The 23,952-nt window shown below is 36.4% G+C and overlaps 1 protein-coding gene, 1 non-coding gene and 1 pseudogene across 2 annotated transcripts; 2 read left to right on the top strand and 1 right to left on the bottom strand.

The window, feature by feature from the left end:
- Positions 1-9,267: 9,267 nt before the first annotated feature.
- On the top strand, positions 9,268-12,286 carry LOC149027147 (large ribosomal subunit protein uL29-like). Its single transcript, XM_089159695.1, has 4 exons — positions 9,268-9,378; positions 9,493-9,628; positions 9,730-9,886; positions 12,020-12,286. Exons 1-4 carry the CDS (start codon positions 9,375-9,377, stop codon positions 12,092-12,094), a joined length of 372 nt encoding a protein of 123 aa, XP_089015821.1. The 5' UTR covers positions 9,268-9,374; the 3' UTR covers positions 12,095-12,286.
- A 1,710-nt stretch (positions 12,287-13,996) lies between these two features.
- On the bottom strand, positions 13,997-14,070 carry TRNAR-UCG (transfer RNA arginine (anticodon UCG)). The gene has a single exon. It is a non-coding gene; the product is annotated as a tRNA-Arg (tRNA).
- A 6,897-nt stretch (positions 14,071-20,967) lies between these two features.
- LOC149027145 (exocyst complex component EXO70H1 pseudogene) lies at positions 20,968-23,501 on the top strand (annotated as a pseudogene).
- The last annotated feature ends 451 nt before the right edge of the window (positions 23,502-23,952 follow it).

Genomic DNA, 23,952 nt, shown 5'->3' with positions numbered 1-23,952 from the left:
TTCAATTTTGATTCGATTCAATTGCTGATTTCGATTCGGTTCAATTTAGATTTGATTCAATTGCTTATTTCGGTTCGGTCCGGTTCGGCCTAATAAGATTCTGATTTATTAGACCGTTTTTATTTGCTGGTTGAACCAGTTTAATAAATAAATAAAAAACCAGAATACTATATGTTTAGTATTTGTTTATTTCTGACCAAACCGTAAGGAACTTTAAAGCATTCTTTTGGGGATTTATGTTTTGGACCCTTCCGGACACAATGGAATTATTTTCATGACCAAATTCCACTTTTATATGTATGAAACATGATATGACATATTTATGTTGTATATGTAATTTCACCGTTGGGTGAATTTTTTAATATGGATTTTTTTATCAAATGGCTTTGTATTGTAAGCATGTTTTATATGATATTATACAATTGTAAAATATATATCATGCATGCCTTATAAAGGGTTTGATTACTTCTGGTAATCCGGATTTTTATGCAACTGTATTTTCGATTGCCTTTTGGTAATCCGGAATTTTAAATGTATGATGTATTTTATACATGCTTTGATTGCCTTTTGGTAATCCGGAATTTTAAATGTATGATGTATTTTATACATGCTTTGATTGCCTTTTGGTAATCCGGAATTTTAAATGTATGATGTATTTTATACATGCTTCGATTGCCTTTTGGTAATTTGGAATTTTATATAAATGTATGATGTATTTTATACATGCTTCGATTGCCTTTTGGTAATCCGGAATTTTAAATGTATGATGTATTTTATACATGCTTCGATTGCCTTTTGGTAATCTGGATTTCTTCCAAACAATGTATTAGCATTATTTGTAGGTAACATAAAGTATATCCCAATATGAGAATTTCATGAGCTTGATTGTGAGTGACTGCCAAAGTGGCATTCATGGTTGGGTTTATGGAATGTCAGCCATATATAGTAATGGGATGTCTCTTGATGTTAATGCATTTTTATACGCCCAAAGGTGGTAATTATGTGATAGCATTAAGAGGGAGACATGTACAACATTTGGTTGGGAGTTGATTAATCTAAGAAGTTTATACACCCAAAGGTGGTAAAATTTTCGAAGGTTGGAATACTCTCATGGACGCCGACGTATAAGGGAGTATCACAACTATATGTCATGAATTCTGTCCAAAAGGTGTTTTCATGATGATATATGTGTACTCTTTAAAGTGATGCACTTATAAGTTATATGTTACCCACATTGTGATAATAAAGCGATGTACTTATAAGTTTCATATTAAAGTGCTAATAAAGTGATGGAGTATTACAACTATATGTCATGAATTCTGCCAAAAAGTGTTTTCATGATAATATATGTGTGCTCTTTCTAGTGATGTACTTATAAGTTACATATTAAAGTGATAATAAAGTGATTGAGTATCACAACTGTATGTCATGAATTCTGCCAAAAAGTGTTTTCATGATAATATATGTGTGCTCTTTCTAGTGATGTACTTATAAGTTACATATTAAAGTGATAATAAAGTGATTGAGTATTACAACTGTATGTCATGAATTCTGCCCAAAGGTGTTTTCATAATGATATATGTGTGCTCTTTCTAGTGATGTACTAATAAGTTACATATTAAAGTACTAATAAAGTGAGGGAGTATCACAACCGTATGTCATGAATTCTCATCCAAAGGTGTTTTCATGATGATATATGTGTGCTCTTCTGTTAGTCACATTTTCTGTCTATAACAATATGATTGTTATTGAGATTCTTAAAAAGTCAAACTTCAAGAAATTGTTGATGATGTGTTGTTAACCACACATTCTTTGTTACTGAGTAACTGATGGATATGACTCATAAGAGTATAGAAGACAAAAGTTGATTTTTTGCAGAGGTGAAAAGTAGTTATGTTCTTTTACTGCCCATTAAGAAGTCCATCAAGGAACACTTGATGAATTGTTTACCCACTGAATGCACCGTTTTGAAATTGTTGAATGCAGTAGCGTAAAGATACTAAGTCTCATCTAGTGTTGAAATAAGTATATTTCTGTAAGAGTTTTTTATCATAAGGTGTGATGGTTTTGGAGGAGTTAGGGATTATTTCATCAGGATGATTATTTTTTAAGATAAAACTCATGATTCCTAATGTTTCTTTTATTACCCTTGCTATTATCCATCAATGCCCTTTGCATTCTCTACTGAGTTTGGAATTATAAAGATCAATACCTTTTTCTGAGAAGAAACTTTGTTCTTATGAGCATCAATACTCATAAAAATGTTCAAGGTAAAGACTAAGAGTCCGGTCAGACTAACAATTTGGGAACTGTGAAAACTTCCTTATAAATAAAGATGATTGTTGTAAGTAGAAGTTGCATTGAGTATAAGGTCTGGTTAACTAAGTGCGAAAATGAAAGCTATGATTCCTTGGTTTTTGTTTGAAGATTTGATTTTCTCTTGTCCCATTCAGTCATGGTGTCTAGATAGTGGTCCTTATTCCTCCACCTTGCGTATAAATTATTATTTCATCATATTTGTTGATGACCACTCTTAATATGGTTTTTGTATTCAATTAAAGAATAATCTAAATCTCTAAGATCTTCAAGAATTTTTTAGACTGAAGTTAAGAAATTGTTAGATCTGATCGGGGAGGAGAGTATTATGGGTGATATGAGGATCTTTGGATGACTTAAGGGCCCATTCGCCAAATACTCGGAAGATTCGGATATAGTTGGTCTGTTCACTATGTTTGATAGTCTCGAGCAAAATTGTGTAACCGAAAGGCTTAATCACAATTTTGTGAACATAGTGAACAGTATGGTATGAAAACTATTTTGTCTGAATTATTTTTTATAAGGTGAAGCCCTGATAACAGCCTCTTATATCCTTGATAATGTCCTTTCCAAATATATATTTTTTTTTTACTCCCTTTTCCATTGCAAATTATTCATAAATCTAACTTAAACCATTTTAGCGTTTGAGTTGTTCTGCAAATCTAAGGTTGAATAATCAAGTATTGTAGAAGTTGGAACATAAAAGTTTTTCATTGTTAATTTGTTTCTTACTCAGATCTTGTTTTACCATCATTGTTAAGACAACAGAATTGTGAATTCTTAAATAGTTTTCTGGAGTTTGATATAGCCAAGAAATGTAGCTTGTTCCCAGACTATTTGATATAATGAACATGAATATAACATTGGCATTATGGTTGACCCAGTTACTAAAAAGTTGTTTTTAATTAGATTTATGATTGGGTGCAACGAGATATATGATATAGTTGATGAGACAATATGATGTTTGGGAAGCTTGTTAAGTTGCCCAAAGGCTTTAAACCCATTTATTTTAAGTGGGTGTATAAGACTAATAAATATTCACGAAGAAAGATTGTAAGGTTTAAAACCAGACTGGCAGCTAAAGAGTTTACTCATAAAGAGGAAGTAGACTAGTGAAATTTTCTCACCTATCTCTTCTAAGGACTCTTTTAGAGTTATACCAAATAGATGTGAAGATTGCCTTTCTAATTGAAAACCTTAATAAAGAAGTCCATGTCATTTAGCTTCGAGGATTTTGCGGTTGATGATTTTAATCATCTTGGTGTAGACTCAAGAAGTCTAATTTGTGGTTTTAAGTAAGCTTCCAACTATGGTGTTTAAAGATTAATAATATTGTGACTTCATTCGATTTTGTTGAGAAACTTGTAGATCAATATATATATATGGCAAGGTCGGTGGGAGAAATTTTATCTTTCTCATTATTTATGTTGATAATATTTTGCTCACTAGTAGTGACGTTGGCCTCTTTGCATAAAGACCGAGCAATTGTTATTTGAGAATTATGATATAAAAGACCTTGGTAAGGCATCTTTGTCTTGGGCATTGAGATCCATAGGGATTGTTTATGCTATTTATTGGATCTTTCTCGGAGGGGCATATATAATTTATATTTAAAGAAGTTCAAGATATGCTAGATTGCATACTTGAGAATGGTTTTGATTCTCAAGGGACATACACTGAGCTTATTACAGTTGTCCTATAAAGGATACTGAGAGAGAACAATTGAAGAAAGTATCTTATCTTGAGATACTTGAAGAGGACAATTGATGATAAGATAATCTACAAGCTTGTTCCAGGACCTATAGCATTAAGGTATATATATTTGACCTTGCTAATTGTCCGAATAATAAGAAGTCTACTTGAAGTTGTTTTCCTTGATGGCATGAGGGATAATATTGTGAAAAGTGTAAAATAAGGTAAAATTACTTATTTCATCATAAAGGTTGAGTTTGCTACATGTTATGGGGCGATTACTCAAATTGTTTGATAAAGAATCTCATCGAGATAATTGACAGTTCTATTTTAACATTTTTGCATAGATCCATCCAGTTGTACTATGATCACAATTCAGTTGTGTTGTTTATTAACAACAAGAAATGTGTGATCATAGGGTCTAAATACATGATGGTCGAGTATTTGACCACTAAAGAAAAAGTTGTTTGGTTAAGGAACCTCATTAGACAGTTGACATTTTTTTTTATTGTGGATAGATCTATCCAGTTGTACTGTGATAACAATTCAGTTGTGTTGTTTGTTAACAACAATAAGGGTATCACAAGGTCTAAACACATGGAAATTAAGTATTTGACTATTAAAGAAAATGTTAAAGAATGTGACACCACAGTAGAGCATATTTGTACAGATAATATGGTTATAGATCCCCTAACTAAGGGTCCCTGCCCAGACGTCTTTGATAGACATGTGGTAACTATGGGCTTGGGAGCATCCTTAGATACGGTTGTTTAGTGGGAGTTTATTCTCATATTTTGCTTTACTGTGTACTATATTCTTTTGTTTTTCCATCTGTATTGGTTTCTTGACATTTTATGCACTGATAATTCATTTTTTGAATTCAATAAAGTTCGTTGGTGACATATTGATAGTCACATTATTATCATGTTGCATGTTATGAAAGTCTTAAGGTATGTGTTAACCTTAAGCAAAAGCTAAGGCATTTATGTATTAGCCTTAAAGTGTGTCATGTAACACATAAAGTTAAAACTCGAGTTATAAATATGACACAGGTTCGTGGGAACCATAATGTACATATAATCTTCTTTTGTGGCATTGAGCCACAGGTTCGAACCATAATGTACATGCTTTCATGGCGTTGAGCCACAGGTTCGTGGGAACCATAAAGTATATTCTCTCGTGACATTGAGTCAGGTTCATGGGAATCATAAAGTGAGAGATTAGGACTGACAATGGAATGACACATGAGGATTTCTATAAAGTGTCATTAGTTGCCATACTACCATATTGCATCCAATTTCAGTAGAGTTGAGAGTATTTGTGACCATGGATGGTCCTGTGTCATTTAAAAGATGCGATCCACACCGCCATGATTCGATACTTAAAGCTCTATGTGAAAGGATTGAGTTTTAGGATTATCTTCAGACCAATATAAAGTTGTGCACTTAAAGGTCAAAATGTTTTCAACATGTTTTTTTTTTCTTTCAAATGTTTTCTTAAAACAAAAGAGATGTTTTTTGTTTTGCTCGACTATGTCACAATCAATATAGCCCAAGTGGGAGAATGTTAGAATATTAATTGAATATTCCACTTAAGATTGGGCTTCCTTGATTGTGTTACAGTTTGAATTGGTTTCTTATTGGTCTGATAGGGTAATATGAAGTTACTAGAACTCTTATATGGACTGGCTAGTGTGGGCTAATAGGGACCGTTAGATCTTGATGGACGATCTAACGGATTTGCCTATATAAAGGATGCTAGGTCCCTCCTCTAACCCTAATCACAATCACGTCTGTTTAATCAGAAAGGATATACCATCAAGCCAGTGAATAGGGAGGAGTCTAGAGGAGAAGATCCAACATCAAGTTGATCATAGAATCAACTTCCACCTCAAGTTTGTTCCTAGTGGGAGACATAAAGAAGATATTCCGCTGCGCTTCGTCTCCAATAGAACCATAGAAAGGTATGCTCATCATCATCTTGTGTCATTATCATACTAAGGTGTTTTTAGTCGATCTATGCGATCTTGGATAGAAATATTCTTACATGTGCACCTCATGCTATCTCACCCACCGCTGAGATGAACTGAGCCAACCCATCTGCATCACTCATGGTATGGTTTAGTTGAAGAGCGAATATGAAACCACCACACATCAAACGTGTAACCTGGATCAGTAACACAGGGGAGCCAAGGACACCAGTCGATCCATAGACCTCGTATAAGAGCTCCTGAAAGCAAGGAAACGGTGGTTGCAATGCATCACCGAACTGTTCAAGCTGAACTAGACAGTTTCACCGGTGCACTCCACCACCAGCCTGTGGCCATGCACTTCCTAAGCCTACCAGCTAATGGATAGTAAAACACGAGAGAGCTTCTGCTATTGCCTATCTTATGACTGCCACTGGGTCCCTTCTTCTCATCACTGGCTAGTTTTGGTAGAATTGAATCACTGGGAAATGAAACCGCAAACCCTCTTGGTCGTCAATGTCAAAGAGATATTTGAATTCATGGGGTGTGGATTTAGCTGGTGTGACCAGCTCTGGTTCATTTCTTCACACCTAGAACACTAAGGATGAGGATGATGATACCATGCCAAATAATTGATCTGGTAATTGGAGAATGAAGAAGGTTATTGAATAGTTTGCAAACACCTCATGTTGGAACTTAATTACAAAACTTATCAATAATAGTCTACAATGACACCTCAGGTAGGAACTCACAAAACTTACCATGAAAGACTTAGATTAGGACTTGACAAGCAATGGAGCTTGGTAAAGACTTGAAGGAGTACTTCTTGTCTTTCATTTACGACCTAGTAATATTTTTAGAAAACGTTTTTGACATTTTTTTTTTGTTTTTTGGAACGAAAGAACATTTAGAGGTGTTTGTTAAAATGATTTGTACTTGTGTTCTTTAATATTTGACCACTAAAAAAAGTGGTCTAATGAACGTCTTCTGCATAACATCAAAAATATATTTTAGCCAAATAACAAAAATGTATGGGATAAATTAGCCCTGATTGAAACCTTAGAACAAGTTTATCAAACACTAACTTATTCTCAAAACGGATTTATTAAACACCTATTTTCAACCAAAAAACAGTTTTTTAGCACAGAAACATTCAAAAATGTTTTGCATAAGAACTAGTATTTCATAACAGAAAGTCAGAAACGTTGCCAAATGCATACTCATTGTTTATCCACCACAAATTGCTTGGCTGATCCAAATCGTTCTGGAGTTTCTCATGTTTTCTGTTGTTTAGATGAGAAGCCATGTGAAGGAAGTCAGAAAACATCACAATATGCACCAAACTTCTTTGTGTTTCTTAGCATGTTAAGTAGAAGATAAGGAGGAGAAAGAAAAAAAATACTTTCAAGGACAAATTACATATAGGCTCATTGTGTTTGCAATCAATTTCATCTAATATTCATAAAATAAGGGGGGGAAAAATCAATTACAAATGTCCCTTTACTGCTTCTGTAGAAATGTTCATTTATAGTTTTCAATTCTTAAAAATAGTGGGTCATTTTTATTTTTATCAGTACTTTAACAAACTTAATGCACACTTAGCCTATAGTTCAAAAGATTACAAATTAATTGTCATCATACAAAGGGTTTGACTTTGGTTTAAGTTCATTACATTTTGAACCAAATGGAAACCTAAGAAACCAAAACTGCGATTTTTATTTGCGGCAACAGCTGCCTGCTGCTGCCGACGGCTCAGATTGAGCCACGTAATCAAATTTACATCAAACGGTTGTAAAAGAGAAATCAGGAGTAGTATGTAAATATAAATAATTATTATTTTATCTAAAAGTTTAAAAGTCTTGAAATTTACAAAATCAATCCCTCGAAACCGACCCAATCCCCATATTCCCAAACCCCTTTGTGCGCCCCGCCTCTTCATAGTTCCACCACCACCTCCACCTCCAGATTTCGCCGGTGCCTTCTTCTTCGATGATGAGCTTTCCGTAACGATCGTTGTCGCGGGCGAGAGTTACAAAAGAAGCGGCATCGGATCTGTCGTCAATGGATCCATCGTAGAGGGTAGCGATCTGTTCCAGATGATTCAGAGAATGGGTTTGTTGGCTGCGATGGGAGGAAGAGTGAGCAGTAACCAATGTACTCATCATCGCGGTCGTCGTCGGAGGTGGAAACACAGAGGAGCCAGGAGACGTCACCGATGGAGTTTTCAAGTTGAGAACCCATCTTCTTGAAAGCAGCGGCGGGGTTGATGGTGTAGATGAGGCCATGGGCACGACACTTGAAGACAAGAGCGATGGCCTTGTCGAGTACCTGCTTTGTGTCATCGATGATCCGGCAAGTTGGGCGCTCGTATAAGTCGGAGCTTCATTCCGGTATGGTGGGCTTCGTCGGCGAATTTGATCACCTGATCCACCAATTGAATCGGTAGTTCTGAGACTTATAGCGGATAAACCCAATTCGAAGTTCCCATCTCCTTCGGAGACTACGGTCGATCTGGTCTTTAGGTCCTTAACTTTACAATAAAATCTCAATTGAAAAAATGAAAAAAAACCTGATCTGAAAGCACTTCTTTTGAAATTTAGAAGCTGAGCATAAATTTGCGGTTGTGGAGATGCCCACCATCGAGACTTCATTCCTTTGAGAAATGCCACAGGCGATCACAGGGAACTGAAACAGAGCAGTAGCCATGATGGATTGATCGAAATTCGAAGAACACAAAATTGTTAGAGCTGGAAGTAGTGAGAAGCTTTTCTTTATACTGTCAATGGCGATACCGCATCAGTGAAAAGAACGAAGGAAGGATATATGAGATTTGGGAGGGGGTATACGAGGGTTTCATTTTGTAAATTAATAATCTCTAAACCTGTAAAATGTAAAAATAAAAAATAAGCATTTACAAATAAATCCTGTCTATTGATTTTCAACCATTTGATCAGAATTTATTAATATAGCAAGATCTGAGCCGTCGGCAGCAGCAGGCAGCTGCTGCCGCAAATAAAATTCCCCAAAACTGACCTACTCTGATAACCAAAAAACAAGAAGGGGAAAAAAGGGAAAAAATGAAAGTCCTCAATGGGTCAATCCTATGGAAAAATAGTGTTATAAAACAAAATCTGAATTCATCGAGCCCAAAATTGAATTATGGGCTTAAGTGTTTTATACAACAAATCAAAAGTCCAGCCCACAGGAGTTATATTTTTCATTTTCGTTTTGGCCTTTTGGGTGAAAAACCCACAACAACCTGAGCTAGGGTTTTTGCGAGAAGGAATAAAATGATATGACGCCTTCGTAAATCTCTCTCCATTTTTAGGGTTTCAGACGAAGGACGAAGAAAGGGCTGCGGGTGAGAAGCGAGTAGCAGCAGCGAAGCGACACAGCCATGGGTACGCATGTTATCTGAAAAGTCCATTGATAACTTGTTTTTGATAGAGGATTTGAACTCTCCATACGTTAATTTCTCATGTTCTGATTTGTTTCTCTTTTCTGTAAATTTACAGCGAGGATTAAGGTTCACGAGCTCAGAGGGAAATCGAAGACTGACCTATTGAACCAGTTGAAAGATCTGAAAGCAGAGCTTGCTCTTCTCCGAGTCGCCAAGGTCACCGGTGGTGCACCTAACAAACTATCCAAGATGTACACCTTTTTTCCCTCTCTCACTCTCATTTAATGCTGTTGTTATGTTTCGGTAGAGCAATTCATAAATTTCTTTAATTTTTTTGTCTATTCATATGCAGCAAGGTGGTCAGGCTGTCAATCGCGCAGGTTTTGACAGTGATCTCGCAGAAGCAAAAGTCTGCTTTGAGAGAAGCTTACAAGAATAAGAAGTTCTTGCCACTTGATCTTCGTCCTAAGAAAACCAGAGCCATTAGAAGACGCCTCACCAAACACCAGGTAAACTCGTTGAACGTGTCTTCATCTCTAGCCGTTTTTGAATCATGATTCGCAAATCGTATTTCTCTTAAGTTATCTATTACGCTGAGATGAAACAACCCTTGCATTTGGTGTTCTCCTGGATGAAAGGATGTGTTTAGTTTTCGATTGACTTTTTCATTTTTTTTGGGAGGAATTTATAGACCTCAATAAGAAGAGTGTTTTGGCAGTGGAAGCGTTTTCTGGTTAGAGGATGTTCTAAACGGTTCTACTGCGTGACAAATAATTGTACTTGAATCCACATTTCTCTCCGCCTCACCCCACCCAAAAAAAGAAAAAATAACACCCAGCTCTGCTGGTACATTTTGAATCTTTGATTCAAATATTGCTAGCTGCTTCGGTATATGGCCAAATTAAGTTGGAGATGTTTCTATGTTATGTCATTTTGAAGAGGGTATTTGTTAGAGTTGATTTCAAGTGGCCTAGGAGTGAGCGATGCTGTCATTCTTTACTATGAAAATAATTTGCTGCAATCCTGTTCGGAGAATTAAAGCCCCCAACTGCAGCCGGTCAGCAGCAAAATTTTTGTTGTTATTTGTTTTCGGTCCATTAAAGCCATTTTGGGACAAAGGTTTTTGGTTTCATATGTTGTTACTACTTAGATGGGAAAAAAATTATGGCTATTATAATGTTGGTCTATGCTGGGAATAGTTTTCTGTTGGCTATGGCTTTTTAGCTTTGTTTCGGGTATTGCATGGCAGTTTTGTGTTACTAGTGTTCATTTCTTCTGATCGTAGTATTTGATAGGATCTGGAACTCACACAATTTAGAGCAGGTTATTGTGTATCTTGTCCTAGGTGAGATGTGTTAAGCGTAAGAGAGATGACATTCACCCTCTCTTAAAGGACCTTGTCATTACACAGAAAAGAGTGAAATTTGGCTGGCTATATACATGTGATAGAGATTTTATTAGTAATTTAACTCGTTAAATTTTTAGTTCGAGGGTGTTATAAACGGTTCCATTGCGTAAGATATTATTTCACTTGAATCCGCAGTTCTTCCACCTGGTGCATTTTGATACAAATATTGCTAGCTGATTCAGCATATGGCCAAATTAGTTGGTGATGTTCCTATTTTGTCTTTTTGAGGAGGTTTTATTTAAAGTTGCTTAGGGAGTGAGTGATGCTGTCATTCTTTACCATGAAAATTTTTGCTGCAACCTTGTTCGAAGTATTGAAGCCCCCAACTGCAGCCATCCAGCAGCAAGTTTTTTCCTCTTGTTTTGGGTCCATTAAAGCCATTTTGAGGCAAGTTCTTTGCTTGCATATGTCATTGCTGTTTAATGGGAGAAAATATGGCTATTATAATATTAATCTCTGCTGGGAATGGTTTTCTGTTGGCTATTATGGCTTTTAGCCTTGTTTTAGGTATTGCATGACCATGGTTGTCAAAGCGTCCACCTAGGCGCTTAGTCTCATGCGGCCTGGCGTTGCCTTGGTTTTCACGGCCATCTATCACCTTGACAACTACATGCATGACTGTCTTTGGTATCTAGTGTTCATTCTTATGATTTAGTATTTCATAGGATCTGGTATACATACAATGTAGAGCAGGTTATCGTGTGTCTTCTCCTAGGTGAGATGTGTTAAGGTGGATTCCATCTAATAATCTTACATGTTATTGTAAAAAAAATATTTTTTTCATTTGATTGAATTCTGTTCTTTCTTCATAGACCTGTTCCAATAACTTTTTGTGTCTCTCTTGCAACTTAGTGGGCATGGAGGTGAATCCGTATTTCGGCATTTTTTGTTTTTCTCCTTTTATGTATGCAAGAGAGATGAAGTTGTTCACCCTCTCTTAAAGGACCTTGTCATTACAGAGCGAAGACTTAAATATGACGTTGTATTCCGGTAGCAATTTTACTGGTCAAATTTCAGTCTGAAATTTTAACTTGATTTTACAGTTTCACAAAATTGGAAAATTCCCACTCGACCAATGAGATCAGTTGGGTTCCTTCTATTGTTTTGCTTTGGCCGTAATTTTAACCCATATTTTATTATCATTTGATTTTCAAGTTCTGGTTGTGCATGCTTTGGTCGTGTGTATCTTTATCAGTGAAATGCATTGTTTTGATGTCTACTTGTTTACATGCAGTTATCCCTGAAAACTCCTCGGGAAGAGAAGAAGGAGAGGTACTTTCCATTGAGAAAGTATGCCATCAAGGTGTAGTGTAGGGGCAATTTAGAGAGGAAAGTTTTGCTACTTGCTTTAAATTTTCAGTTTGGGGATACAACTTTGCAAGAATTTATCCTATTGTTATGTTGTTTTGTTTTGCATTTCGTTATTCAGATGTTCCTATAAACCCCGAGGATCAAGTCTTTTTTTGTTGTGCGAATATTAAGATATCTCGTTTATGAGGAAGGATTTGATAAAATTCTACTTGCGATGTACTTTCTTATGATGAATTTTCCATGAAGAGGTTAGGTTAGGAATATAGAGTTTTTTTTTTCGTTTGTGATTCCAACCCGATCAAGTGCTTTGCAAAATGGGTTTGTATCAGCCAAGTTGCCAGGTTGCCTCAAGTCTTCTCATGTGACTTTTGCGAGCCCAGGGTTGAGTAACGATGATGAAGATGCACGGTTAGGATTGGATTTGCCGGGCATACGAGATTTGCCATCACTGAACCAACTCAGGACAAATTGTAGGGTTTTTTGATGTCACTGGCGGGGTTGTCTTGTATGAGTTGTATCCCTTGGCAGGTTGGAGTCGTTATTGAACCTCTGCTGGAAGACGATGGTTGTGTGGGTACTTTAAAAAGTATAATATTGCGTTTTGCGTCTTCAAGATGATGAAAGGGGTTCTCTGGTAGTCTGGTGGTTACTGGTTAGGAAGGGTGGATAAAATTAGAGTACCGCTTGGAGCGGAGCATGGGACCAGTATGTGCACTTTCTAGGTCAAGTTTAATGGCTGATGAGTTTGGTTTGTTTGGCAAGTTTCCATAGTGTCTAGTGGCAGAAACTTAAGCTGTAGTGCTGTGGCCTAATGTCTGAGCTGAAATGGGTAATGGGTTTCAGCTTTCAATTCTGCGTCCTTTGAGCATCTTTTTGTTGAGCCTCTGGTCCTTTAGTCAGTAGCTGATTGTCACAGTGATTACAATCCCAGTCTATATATGTGCTGATTACAACTTACAACTTGAATTGGGAAAGCTGATGTGTTTGGAAACAGTGTAAATTTTTTTTGGGTGGGGGGGGGGGGGGGGAAGTAGAAGAAAAGAAAGGAAATTTAGGTGCAAATATCTAGATTGTCATGTTCAAAATATATTATTTTCATTTGTTGGATATGGTTCATGTTTTACATTCTATTGCCCTACCGTTTCTCTGATGCACATGGATCTCCTATGCAATTTGTGTTTGGGCTCAAACAACCGAAGCATGTGTTTGAAGGCAAGATTCATGCAAGAACATGCACAAACTGATGTGAGATTTTTTTTTTTTTGTGTGGCAATTTGGGCTTGGCTAGAATATACGATACACATGTTTTGTGGCAAAATCTACACAACACCACACGGAAAATGACTATGACTAGCTCTAAAATTGTGAAAAATGATGAAGATGGACTCTAAAATTATTAAAAGCGTAGTTGAGAGCATAAAATCACCCAAAACTGGCTTGGTCTACCCAAATTTCTCTGGAAATGGGTCCATATATAGTGTTTGCTGAAAGAAATGTTTATTCCCCAAGTTTTCCCTCGTTGAAAGAACTCTGGTGATACTAGTCGAGTTGAACTCCGGTCATACTAGTCGAGGTCATCCAACACGACACATACTGTTACTAGTGTGTGTGATTGGTTGGAAATCCCAAGACTAAAGCAGGGTCGATATCTAGGGTCGTGTTTTAATGTTGCACAATACTAAGCTGCCTAAGGCTGAGATTTAAAGGGCTGGTTGATCACCTTTTTTGTTTTTCCCTTTTTTGGGATTTCAATCGGTGTACTTGAAAAAAAAAAAAAAAGTAGCAACCATAGTTGATTTTGAAGGCTATGTGAAAACCGAAAAAGAAAAAAAGAAGAAGAGGAGAAAAAGAACTTGTGGAAACCCGAAAAAGAAAAAAAGAAGTGAAAAAGAAAAAACATCGACCACAGTGGGAGTCGAACCCACGACCTTTTGATCCGAAGTCAAACGCGCTAATCCACTGCGCTATGCGGTCCTATTGTGTTATAATATCCTCATTAATTCTATAAATATCAAATATCTGTCTATTGGACCACCCTCATTCTTTTCCGTGTTCTTCATTTATTGTGATTAAAGACGCCACCTGCAAATACAAGGTTTTATTTTATTTTTAAATTTTGGATTGGAGTCAATTGCTTGGTCTTTGCTATCGGTTTCCAACCAACTTCTAGAAAATTTGTGTAATCGGTCAGTTGTCAATTCATGATTGGGTCATACTTGGGTTTCTAAATAATTAAATGGGGATAAATTGATTAATCCACATGTCGAGTCATACTAGAAGACCTTTTGTTTTCTTTTCCACCCCCCCCTCAAAAGTATTGAAAATCATCTTTCCAGAAAACCGATTGAAATATCAAATAAAAGTTTCAACTTATAATTTGCTTCTTCCTAATAATTTCAACTTAGAATTCAGTAAATAACATTATTTTAGATTCCATATGACTCTAAACTTATTATAATAGGCCTTTGCATAATTAATGTAACAAATTTTTTCTTGTTAATATTATTATTATTTTTTTAGAAATGTACCTTGTTATTATTTTTAGACTATTTAAATTTAAAATTAAACTTTTAATCTCAACCTTTTATTTGGTATAAAGAATGCAAAATTGCATACAACAGACGATTTTTTTCCCATAATAGTTTACATTGTGAGTTAAATTTGTCTAACTAAACAGGGGATAAAGGCCTAACATTTAGGATATGATCGTGACCGTATGAGATTGACGCTAGGCAAACAGATGGGACGGGTTTCTCGCTGCCAAGCTTATAGCATCTAGACTCATGATTTTCTTTATTTAATATATTTGAAAAAATTATTTGACTTTGGTATTAATTTTCTTTCTCTATAGAATTTATTAGTTTTCTATGATTGGAGATTTTCCCAATGGGACAAATGCACTCTTTTTTTCTTAACAAATTCATGTTAGACTAAAATTGACTTTGGACACAAACCCCCTCCCCTCCATTTTTCATTTCCCTGGCTCTCAGGGCTTCTATGGAGGTACATCTTTCTGGAAATCTTACTTCTGCGATGTAATTTTATTGATTCAAGTTTAAAGAATTCTAAAAATCATCCAAGTCAAAACTTGATCATGAGTGAAAAGATGCGAAAAAGCTTGAATCCTACGCATTTAATGCGCAGGATCATCAAGCCGAAATTTCGTTCGTAAGACCCGAAATTTCGTTTGAGATTTCGATCCCACCACCCAAAGTGAATGGTTTGATGGTCCTGCGCATTTATTGCACATGACCCAAGCAACGTCTGAAAAGATGGGCGTCTAGAACATTTTTTTTTTCTGCGGAAAAAAGTATAAAGCCAATTTGAACAATCAAATCAAAGTGTCTTTGCGTGGATATCATCAATTTAATCTAATCTGACCTCAACTGTAGACCTAACTATGGAATCACTTTCAATTCTAATTATCAGACCAAACACACATGAGAAAATGACTTGTACTTGACTTTGAATTTTCATGCTTAGAAAACAATTAAATGGATCCTCTAGAATTAGACAATCCCTCCGTAATCTTGATTATTCTTCAAGAAAGATTTTACATATTTCTATAAGAAGAAAAGAAAAGATGAATTTATATAAATTGTGCACAGCTTTTTATCATGCTTGTAATGTATTTGGTTTCTTTTGAGTATTGTATTTATTTGAACTAATAATTGTGACAACTGGCATAAAAAGAAAAGTTTCAGTCTTCTACTCAAGACGCATTCAATTAGAAAATTGATGTTAAAGTCCGCAGTGTTGCATTATATGAATTTTCTAAATCATTCGTCATGTCTTAAACCAATCTTTTCATTTATATATATTTGTTGGAGTCCAAATTATTTTGTAACTTATAGTTTTGAAACTCTTGGAAGGTCATTGTTTAATTTTTGGCCACAACATATGATTGAAATAAATGTAAGGCTTTCAAGTCATATAGGATACAACTTACCTTATTATTATGAATGATAATTAAATCGATCATCTTGAACTATAAGTCAACCAAATTGCTCATATATGCAACTATCAACACTTAGCTCAATAATTTTAACTTAAATTCCGCCTAAAAACTTGGCAATAATCCTCCCCAACTAATCTCGACCAGGTTTTAAGGAAGTATATATTTATTATGACCTGACGTAATTTGAACTCTTGAACTTTTATATATACATGAGAATGAGATATTGAGGTGTATATCAAGGGTTTTCATCATCAATCTTGACATCATTCTATTATTAATCTTTAAAAGCTAACCACTGCCATTTCTTAGTAATTATGATCAAGAGTTATTTCAGCTTAAGTCTTGAATGTGTGACGTAAGAGTTAATTTACTAGCTTAATCAAGAAAAGGTCAATTGCTTAGTTCATTCGATTAGCAAAAAATACAAGTGGGTTAACATGCAATGGATTAATATGTGAAATTTTTTATGATCAAATAATACTTCTTTTCATTAGAATATTACTTTGAAATTCAGACATTAGTCCTATGATTTTGGGATTCACTTACGGAACCACAAATCATAAGTCTTTTTTATCTATGAAAACACAATAAATTAATGAAGAGACAGTATTTATTTTCAATTGTGTGGACTTTTGAGTTTATTAGGTATCATTGTATAGAGTTGGGACCATTGTGATGCTAATAGACACATTCTAGAGAACACCAATCATGCAATTTATTTAACTTGTAGTGAATAAATTAAAAATAACAAATTATTTGGAATAAGGAAAGAAAAATATGATCCTTGTATCTATCTGACAACGAAGTTTTAATTTTTCTATTTAAGCCTTTTATGATTCTTTTGTGGACTAGAGGGCATGGTTCAACATTTTTCTAGATGCGAAATATTTTTTGATTCTTCAATGATTGAACGGTCATTGCATGCACTTTTATTTTTGAACATAAGATCAACATGACCAAATTATATTTTGTGTTACTATTGAAATTTCTTTTGAGGTTGAATCAATTGAATTAACACTCGGTCAATCGAACTGGCTCGATTAGAGATCTGCTTTTGGATCTTGTTGAGTAATCAGCACGAACACTTGGAAGATTGTTGTAATCACAAACTTTGTTAGAGTTGAAACGTACTATAGGCACTTTCTTTAAGGTATTTAGACAACTCGATTAATGCAATCCATGTACCATAGGTATTGTCCCATCTATTGAAGTGTTTCATTCACGTCATTTGGATCTTTCCTTCCCATCGTGCAGCTTAAATTGCCCTTTTCTGATTGATCATCGGGTTGCAATGGTTTAGCTGTCAGACAATGGGTTAACTGATTTGAACAGGTGGTTGGGCGACTTGTCCATAACATTTTCTTTTTTGGTTCAATAACATTTTCCTTTAAAACCTTACTTATAATTTTCCTTTGTTGTACAGAGGTGCTTTCTAAATTATATAAAAGAGATGAGGATATTACATATGCCTTAACAAGAGTTGAACCCATACCACTAAGAGGTGTTGATGTTATCACTAGAGCAACTAATGAGAAGCTCTTCTTCGATGGAAACACAATAAATTAATCAAAAGACGTATTCATTTTGAACTGTGTAGATTTTTGGGAGTTGTTTAGACATCAATGTATAGAGTTGGGATTCTTGCCATACATAATCATCGTATTAGGCTGGTTTTTAACACGTACTCGGTCTGATTCCCTCTTCTTGACTGTACCAAGACTAAAAATTAAAGGAGAAAAACTCATTTCTTAAATATTTGATATAACTAAAATGCTCGCAATACCGTAGGCAAAGTATAGTGCGCACACCACACAGCACTGAAGCACAATCCAATTCTAAGATCACTTGGCCTCTCTATATGGCTTCTATGTAATCAAATGTGACATCTATATAAACTTCCTATTATAGCTTACATCACTGATGAAAACTCAGTAATTATTTAATTTCCCTACCTCTCTGAGTGGACATCATCATTTTAATCCAATCTTACATCAACTATGGACCTAACTATGTATGCAATCACTTTCAATTCTTATTATGTAGCTCTACTTCCAAGCACTTATGAGAAAATGACTTGTAACTTAGACTTTGAATTTCCATGTTTGGACTATAATTGAATCCATCTAGAACTCAAATGAGGCAATCTCAACTATTAATCATCAAGAAAGTGTAAATACATTTTTAGGAGAAAAAAAAGTTATACAAATTAGGTTCCAAGAAGAAGAACTCATATAAGGTGTTTGTCTTGCCAACCCTACACCATTGGTCTTGACATCATTCTATTATCAATTCTTAAAGATGCATGTATTAGAATAACTTGAATTTGACTTCGATGTCTATTTAGAAAAGAAAAGAAAAAAAAAAAAAAAAAAAAAAAAGACTTTTATATCTAGAATATAGCAAAACTTTCTTCCCGCCACCTTTCCATTGGTTTTTTTTTTCTTTCTTTCTAATTTTCTCTTAGCAAGTTGGTAAACTTATCTTTTTTGTATCATTTGAATTGATAATTGTAACAACTGGTATAAGGAGAAAAGTTTTCAGTTCTACTCTTAAGAAAACCATTATTTAATCGTAGGTGATGACATATGATTTAAAGAAAATTCTAACTGTAAAATTATATATGACACAACTTAAACAACTTCTTATTATGGAATATATATGGTTAGAAAATTAGTTAGTTATAGTATTGCTTGTCTGATTTCTCAGATAATTAAATCGAACATCTAGAACTTAACCAACGGGGGTTGGTCCAAGTGGTAAGCAACTTGGTCCGCTTAAGCAAGGTTCCGGTATCGAAACCTTGTGGATGCAAAAAATTTCCGCTGGGAGACTCACCCACCACAGCCAGGTGTGCGACCCGGGTCGAACACCGGATTAGTCTGGGCAAAGCCTTGGAACCGGGGTTGGCAACCAAAAAAAAAAAAAAAAAAAAAAAGAACTTAGTTTATATGTACAACTAAGATCCAAAATTTTAAGTTAAATCTTGCTTAAAGAATGTTGGCAGTCATTATCTCCAATTAAGCTCAACTAGGTTCCAAGAGAGCTTATACAGATGAGGTCCCAAGGGAATTTGAATTTTTGACAATGGTGTGTAATTCAAGAATTTCACCATGGATGTTAGCATCAATTCATATTAAGAGTTGAGACATTGTCTTAAGATCTTAGATTCACGTGTGGAACCATAAATGATTAGTCTTTTTCCATCCATGAGAAAATACAATAAGCTAATAGAAGGACATTGATTTCAACTGTGTGAATTTTTTAGTCATCTTATAAATGGGACAATAGTAATGCTTAATTAACACAGCTAGAAAACATCAACCACGTATTCGTGTTATATATTTAATTTTTAATAATTAATTAAAAATAATGACAACATATTTGAAATATGATATGAAGAATCATGATCCTTGTATCTACCTTGAGGGTTTTGTTTGACAGTTCTTGTGACTTTTGTATAGAATGATTCCTTTTAACATTTCAAATGGTGAAATTTTCTCTGGTAAGAAAGAAAAAAAAGCTTCAAGAGAAAGAAAAGACTAGCCGCCATTCTAGGCGTTGCAATTAGAATATGAATGAAGTTAAATAGGTTTATTATCAAAAATAAAAAATAAAAAATAAGTCAAATAAGTCAACATTTTTATTTACAATTTACAAATAAATTAAAGAAATAGGGCGTGGTGGGGAGGGGGGAGGCGAGAGTTGACCAATGATCCAATGGCTATATAAATAATTAATTTTTTTTTTTAATCTTCAAATTAGTCACAAGGACCGTAGCCATAGGGCAAAGCTAGACTGGGTGTTTGGGAGGAGGGGGGTGGGGAGCTACAGGAATTTGGATGCTTTACTCCCAATTATCGCATACATTCATGATCTCACTCTCACAAGAGTGTGAGGCCCACACTGTATCAAGCTTGGTGGCGTCAAGTCGAGCAATGAGGGACTAACATCTTTGTGAGGGTAGAAACAAAAATGTATAGGCACTTAGGAGGATAAGATTTGGGCTCAAACTATGGTGGGACGGCAGTAAAATACTTCCCCACTTGGATTGTTTACCAGTTTTAAAAAAAATTATATCGATTCTTCAAAAAAAATAAAAAGAAAAAGAAAAAAAGACGGGAATAAACAACCCAAAGGAAAAAATAGAAAACCTAACTTAAATAAGACTCTCGATCCACCATGAAAAAACTTAACTTAATGTTTGATTAGTTCTTTATTGTACCGTGTTTGTGTTTAAATGTTTGAATTTAGATGTACGGAGCGATTCCTATAATGCTGGATGAAGCATATTGGAAGGGATTTAATTGTGGTTGTCAGTTACTTGCTTGTTTGATGGATCACTTCTCACGAGTCTAAGTTGATTTTCAATCCTTAGGTTATAGAGAAGTCATTTTCAAGTGTGTAACACTCGGCATTTTCTAATTTAATATGCCTTTTGTTAGGTTCACTGTTCACATCCTCTATGATTTCCACTATGATTTTCAATACTGTAATTTTCATATAATTAACCATTACGTTTATGGCATGTGGCTTTAAAATGGACTCCAGAGAGCACAGAGAGCTCACCGTGGATCTTCTTCCCCTTTTAAATGGGATTTTTTTTTTATGTCAAAATAAAATAACAACAATTATATTAAAAAAGAGTTTAGGTCATAGAACCTATACAAACTAGAGGAATCCTGAATAAGTGTGATTATCTTTTTGAAAAGAAAGAAAGAAGACAGAAAGAAAGAAAAAAATGAACAACAAAAAAAAAAAGCCAAGAATTTGGAGATTTGGAAAAATATTAAGAATTCATTAGATATAGTTTTTAATATGAATGATTAATTGTAGGAAATTAGAGAATCTGAATCCAATTTCCTTCCCCTTTCCATTAAATTTTGTTGACCTCTTTATTAAGAACGAGTCCTCATCGAAATTAATGATAACAGGGATTGGGCCGCGTAGCAAAAAGCAGAGTCAACCTCCCTCCCTCTTGCTTTTCTCTCTCAGTGTGTGTATGAATCCTTCGTATCATTTCTCTATTTAAGGCGTTGCACATTGCTTCGACTCTTCTCATCCTCAAAACCCAAGAACCCATTGTCGAGCATCTTCTCTGTGCTCAACTAGAACTCAGAAATTAGGAGCATCAGTGGTCAGATCAGTGAGAGTACTGAAGCATGCCGTTCAAAGGCTTGAGAACCGTCTTCTACACTCCATCCTCCTCCTCCTCCAAAGAATCTTCTTCATTTACTACCTCTCTATCACATCCTATGAGAAGCAGGCCTTCTTCCACTCCTGCTGTTCTTCTTAACTTGTCTGAATCAATGATCGAAGAGTACATGGTAAAAGCCAAATCCATCATCACCAAATGGGACCCCAACTCCTCTACCTTCACCAAAGTCACCTCTCTCTTCCAGGAAAGCCGTCTCGAAGCCATGGAATTCGTCAAATCTGTCAAGCTACTGCAGCAAGCCATGCATTTCTATGCTGCTGCTTCACCTAAATCTTCCTCCTCCTCTCAAAACCTCGTCCAAGCCCAGACCCTCATGCAGATTGCCATGAAGCGTCTCGAGAAAGAATTCTACCAGATACTCATCTCCAATCGTGACCACTTGGATCCTGAATCGGTCTCTACTCGTTCCAGCATCTCCGATTTTGAATACGAAGAAGCCGGTCCAGAGGACGAGATCCAACTCGCCGGAGAGTCCATCTCCGAGGTCGAGAAGTTCTCTACCCTCGCCATGTCCGACCTCAGCTCCATCGCCGAATGCATGACCTCCTTCGGCTACGCGAGAGAATGTGTCAACATCTACAAGATCATCAGAAAGTCAATCGTCGATGAGGCTCTTTATAAGCTCGGATTCGAGAGTTTCACCACTTCGCAGATCCATAAGATGGACTGGGAGGTCCTGGACAACAAAATCAAGAACTGGCGCAACGCCGTCAAGATTGCAGTGAAATCGCTCTTCGTCGGCGAAAGAATAGTCTGTGATCACGTCTTCTCCACCTCCGACTTCATCCGCGAGTCCTGTTTCTCCGATATCACCAAAGAAGGAGCAATCCAGCTCTTCCGGTTTCCCGAAATAGTGGCCAAGTGCCATAAAACACCGGAGAAGATGTTCAGAATGCTGGACCTCTATGATTCCATCTCCGAACTCTGCCCGGACATCGATTCCATCTTCTCATTCGAGTCAACTTCAGAGGTCCGCTCTCAAGCTATGAATTCACTCACGAAGCTAGGCGACACTGTTCGTTCAATGCTATCGGAATTCGAGTCCGCCATACAAAAGGACTCATCAAAAACCCCAATTTCCGGCGGTGGTCTTCATCCCCTCACTCGATACGTGATGAATTTCCTCTGTTTACTGTCCGATTACAGTGGAATCCTCTCTGATATTATGGCCAACTGCCCATTGCCGGAGAATTCGTCTCTACCGGAGTCTTACTTCGAAAACCCTAACCCTGATGACAACCCATTGTCGGGGATCGCTACTAGGATGGCATGGATCATACTGGTGCTCCTCTGCAAGCTCGACGGAAAGGCAAAGCTATACACAGACTCGGGCTTGCCGTATCTGTTCCTCGCCAATAATCTCGATTACATTGTGCGGAAGAGCCTAACCTCCAATCTGAGGCTTCTTCTGGGAGACAATTGGATATTGAAGCAGAACGCGACGGCGAAAGAGTACGCGGCGAACTTCGAGCGGATTGTATGGAATAAGGTGTTATCAGCGTTACCGGAATCTGAGGCGGCGGCGGCGGCGACGATGCGCTTAGAGGAGGCAAAGAAGTGTTTCAGGGAGTTCAACTTGGCGTTGGAGCAAACATTAAGATCTCAGTCGTCGTGTGTGGTGACGAGCAGCAAGCTCAGGGAAGAGATGAAGGCGTCCATTGCCAAGAATCTCGTGCCGGCGTACCGGGAATTATATTGGAAGTATCGGCCCTCGCTCCTGAGAAACGAAAACGATACGGAATCAATTGTCAGATTCACCCCCGATGATCTGAGAAATTACTTGGCGGATCTTTACAAGGGAACCGGAGCTTCGAGGAGTGCTTCATCGTCGTTGTCTTCTTCACCGGCGCATTCACCAGGAAAGTTGTCCAGACGTTGATGTGTGTTGGTCAGCCAGCCATGGACTTGCAAGAACACAAAAAGTGTGTTGTCCAAGAGTTGACCGTTGCAATTTGCAAAGCAAACAAAATTATATTATATTTTATAGTTAAACTTATCATCGTCAGAAAGAAAGCTGCTGCTATCAGCTATGTAAATTAATTAATTCTGTATAAAACCAAATCGGACCGACAAGCAGGCCAGGGTAACTGTAACTCTACTCTATTGTGGATTGTGGTCTTCTTATGATTGGGTTCGTTTTTCCCGATGATGTGGATTGGCGTTTAGTCAAACCTTGAATGCATTGCTAGCTAGTTCGAATGAAGCAGGTTTGTTTGTAATTTACCCATTCAACCACCCCCTGAAGGCTAAGGTGCTGTGTATATATATGCGCTCTGAAGTTGGTGGGGGTTCCTTTAATTTGTAGATGGTGTGTCACTGTGGAAGGTGACAACCTCAATAATATTAATTATTGACCTGTTGAAGCATATATAGGAGTATAGGACAAGATAGTCTTCATAGACTTGACTTGATCAACAGGAGAGATTGCTTCAGTGCTGTGCAAACCATGCATTAATTAACCATTCTGCAAATCTATTATCCTTATAAATTGTCATATATCAAAGCTAGCTACCACCACTACTCTAGATATATAGGAGATGATTTAGAAATTAGAATCAAGCTGCTGGTGCAGGCAGAAAGATGCTGAACGGGGGGGGGGGGCATATATGCACTAGTGTTGAAAGTGTGGGATAGTTAATTTTAAAGTGTCTGAATTAAGTAAAAGTATGGGTGGTGCAGATTC

The sequence above is a fragment of the Hakea prostrata genome, chromosome 1 (assembly GCF_041222555.1).
Source record: "Hakea prostrata isolate BN-2017 chromosome 1, UWA_Hpros_2, whole genome shotgun sequence".
Lineage (NCBI taxonomy): Eukaryota > Viridiplantae > Streptophyta > Magnoliopsida > Proteales > Proteaceae > Hakea > Hakea prostrata.
The sequence above is the reverse complement of the archived record's forward strand: the minus strand, read 5'-3'. Positions and strand labels throughout refer to the sequence as shown.

What these genes read in the sequence shown, in the direction of transcription:
- LOC149027147 (XM_089159695.1), top strand. An exon ending in CCTAACAAACTATCCAAGAT is followed by an intron (nt 9,629 to 9,729) that starts GTACACCTTTTT and finishes ATTCATATGCAG; the next exon opens with CAAGGTGGTCAGGCTGTCAA. An exon ending in GACGCCTCACCAAACACCAG is followed by an intron (nt 9,887 to 12,019) that starts GTAAACTCGTTG and finishes GTTTACATGCAG; the next exon opens with TTATCCCTGAAAACTCCTCG.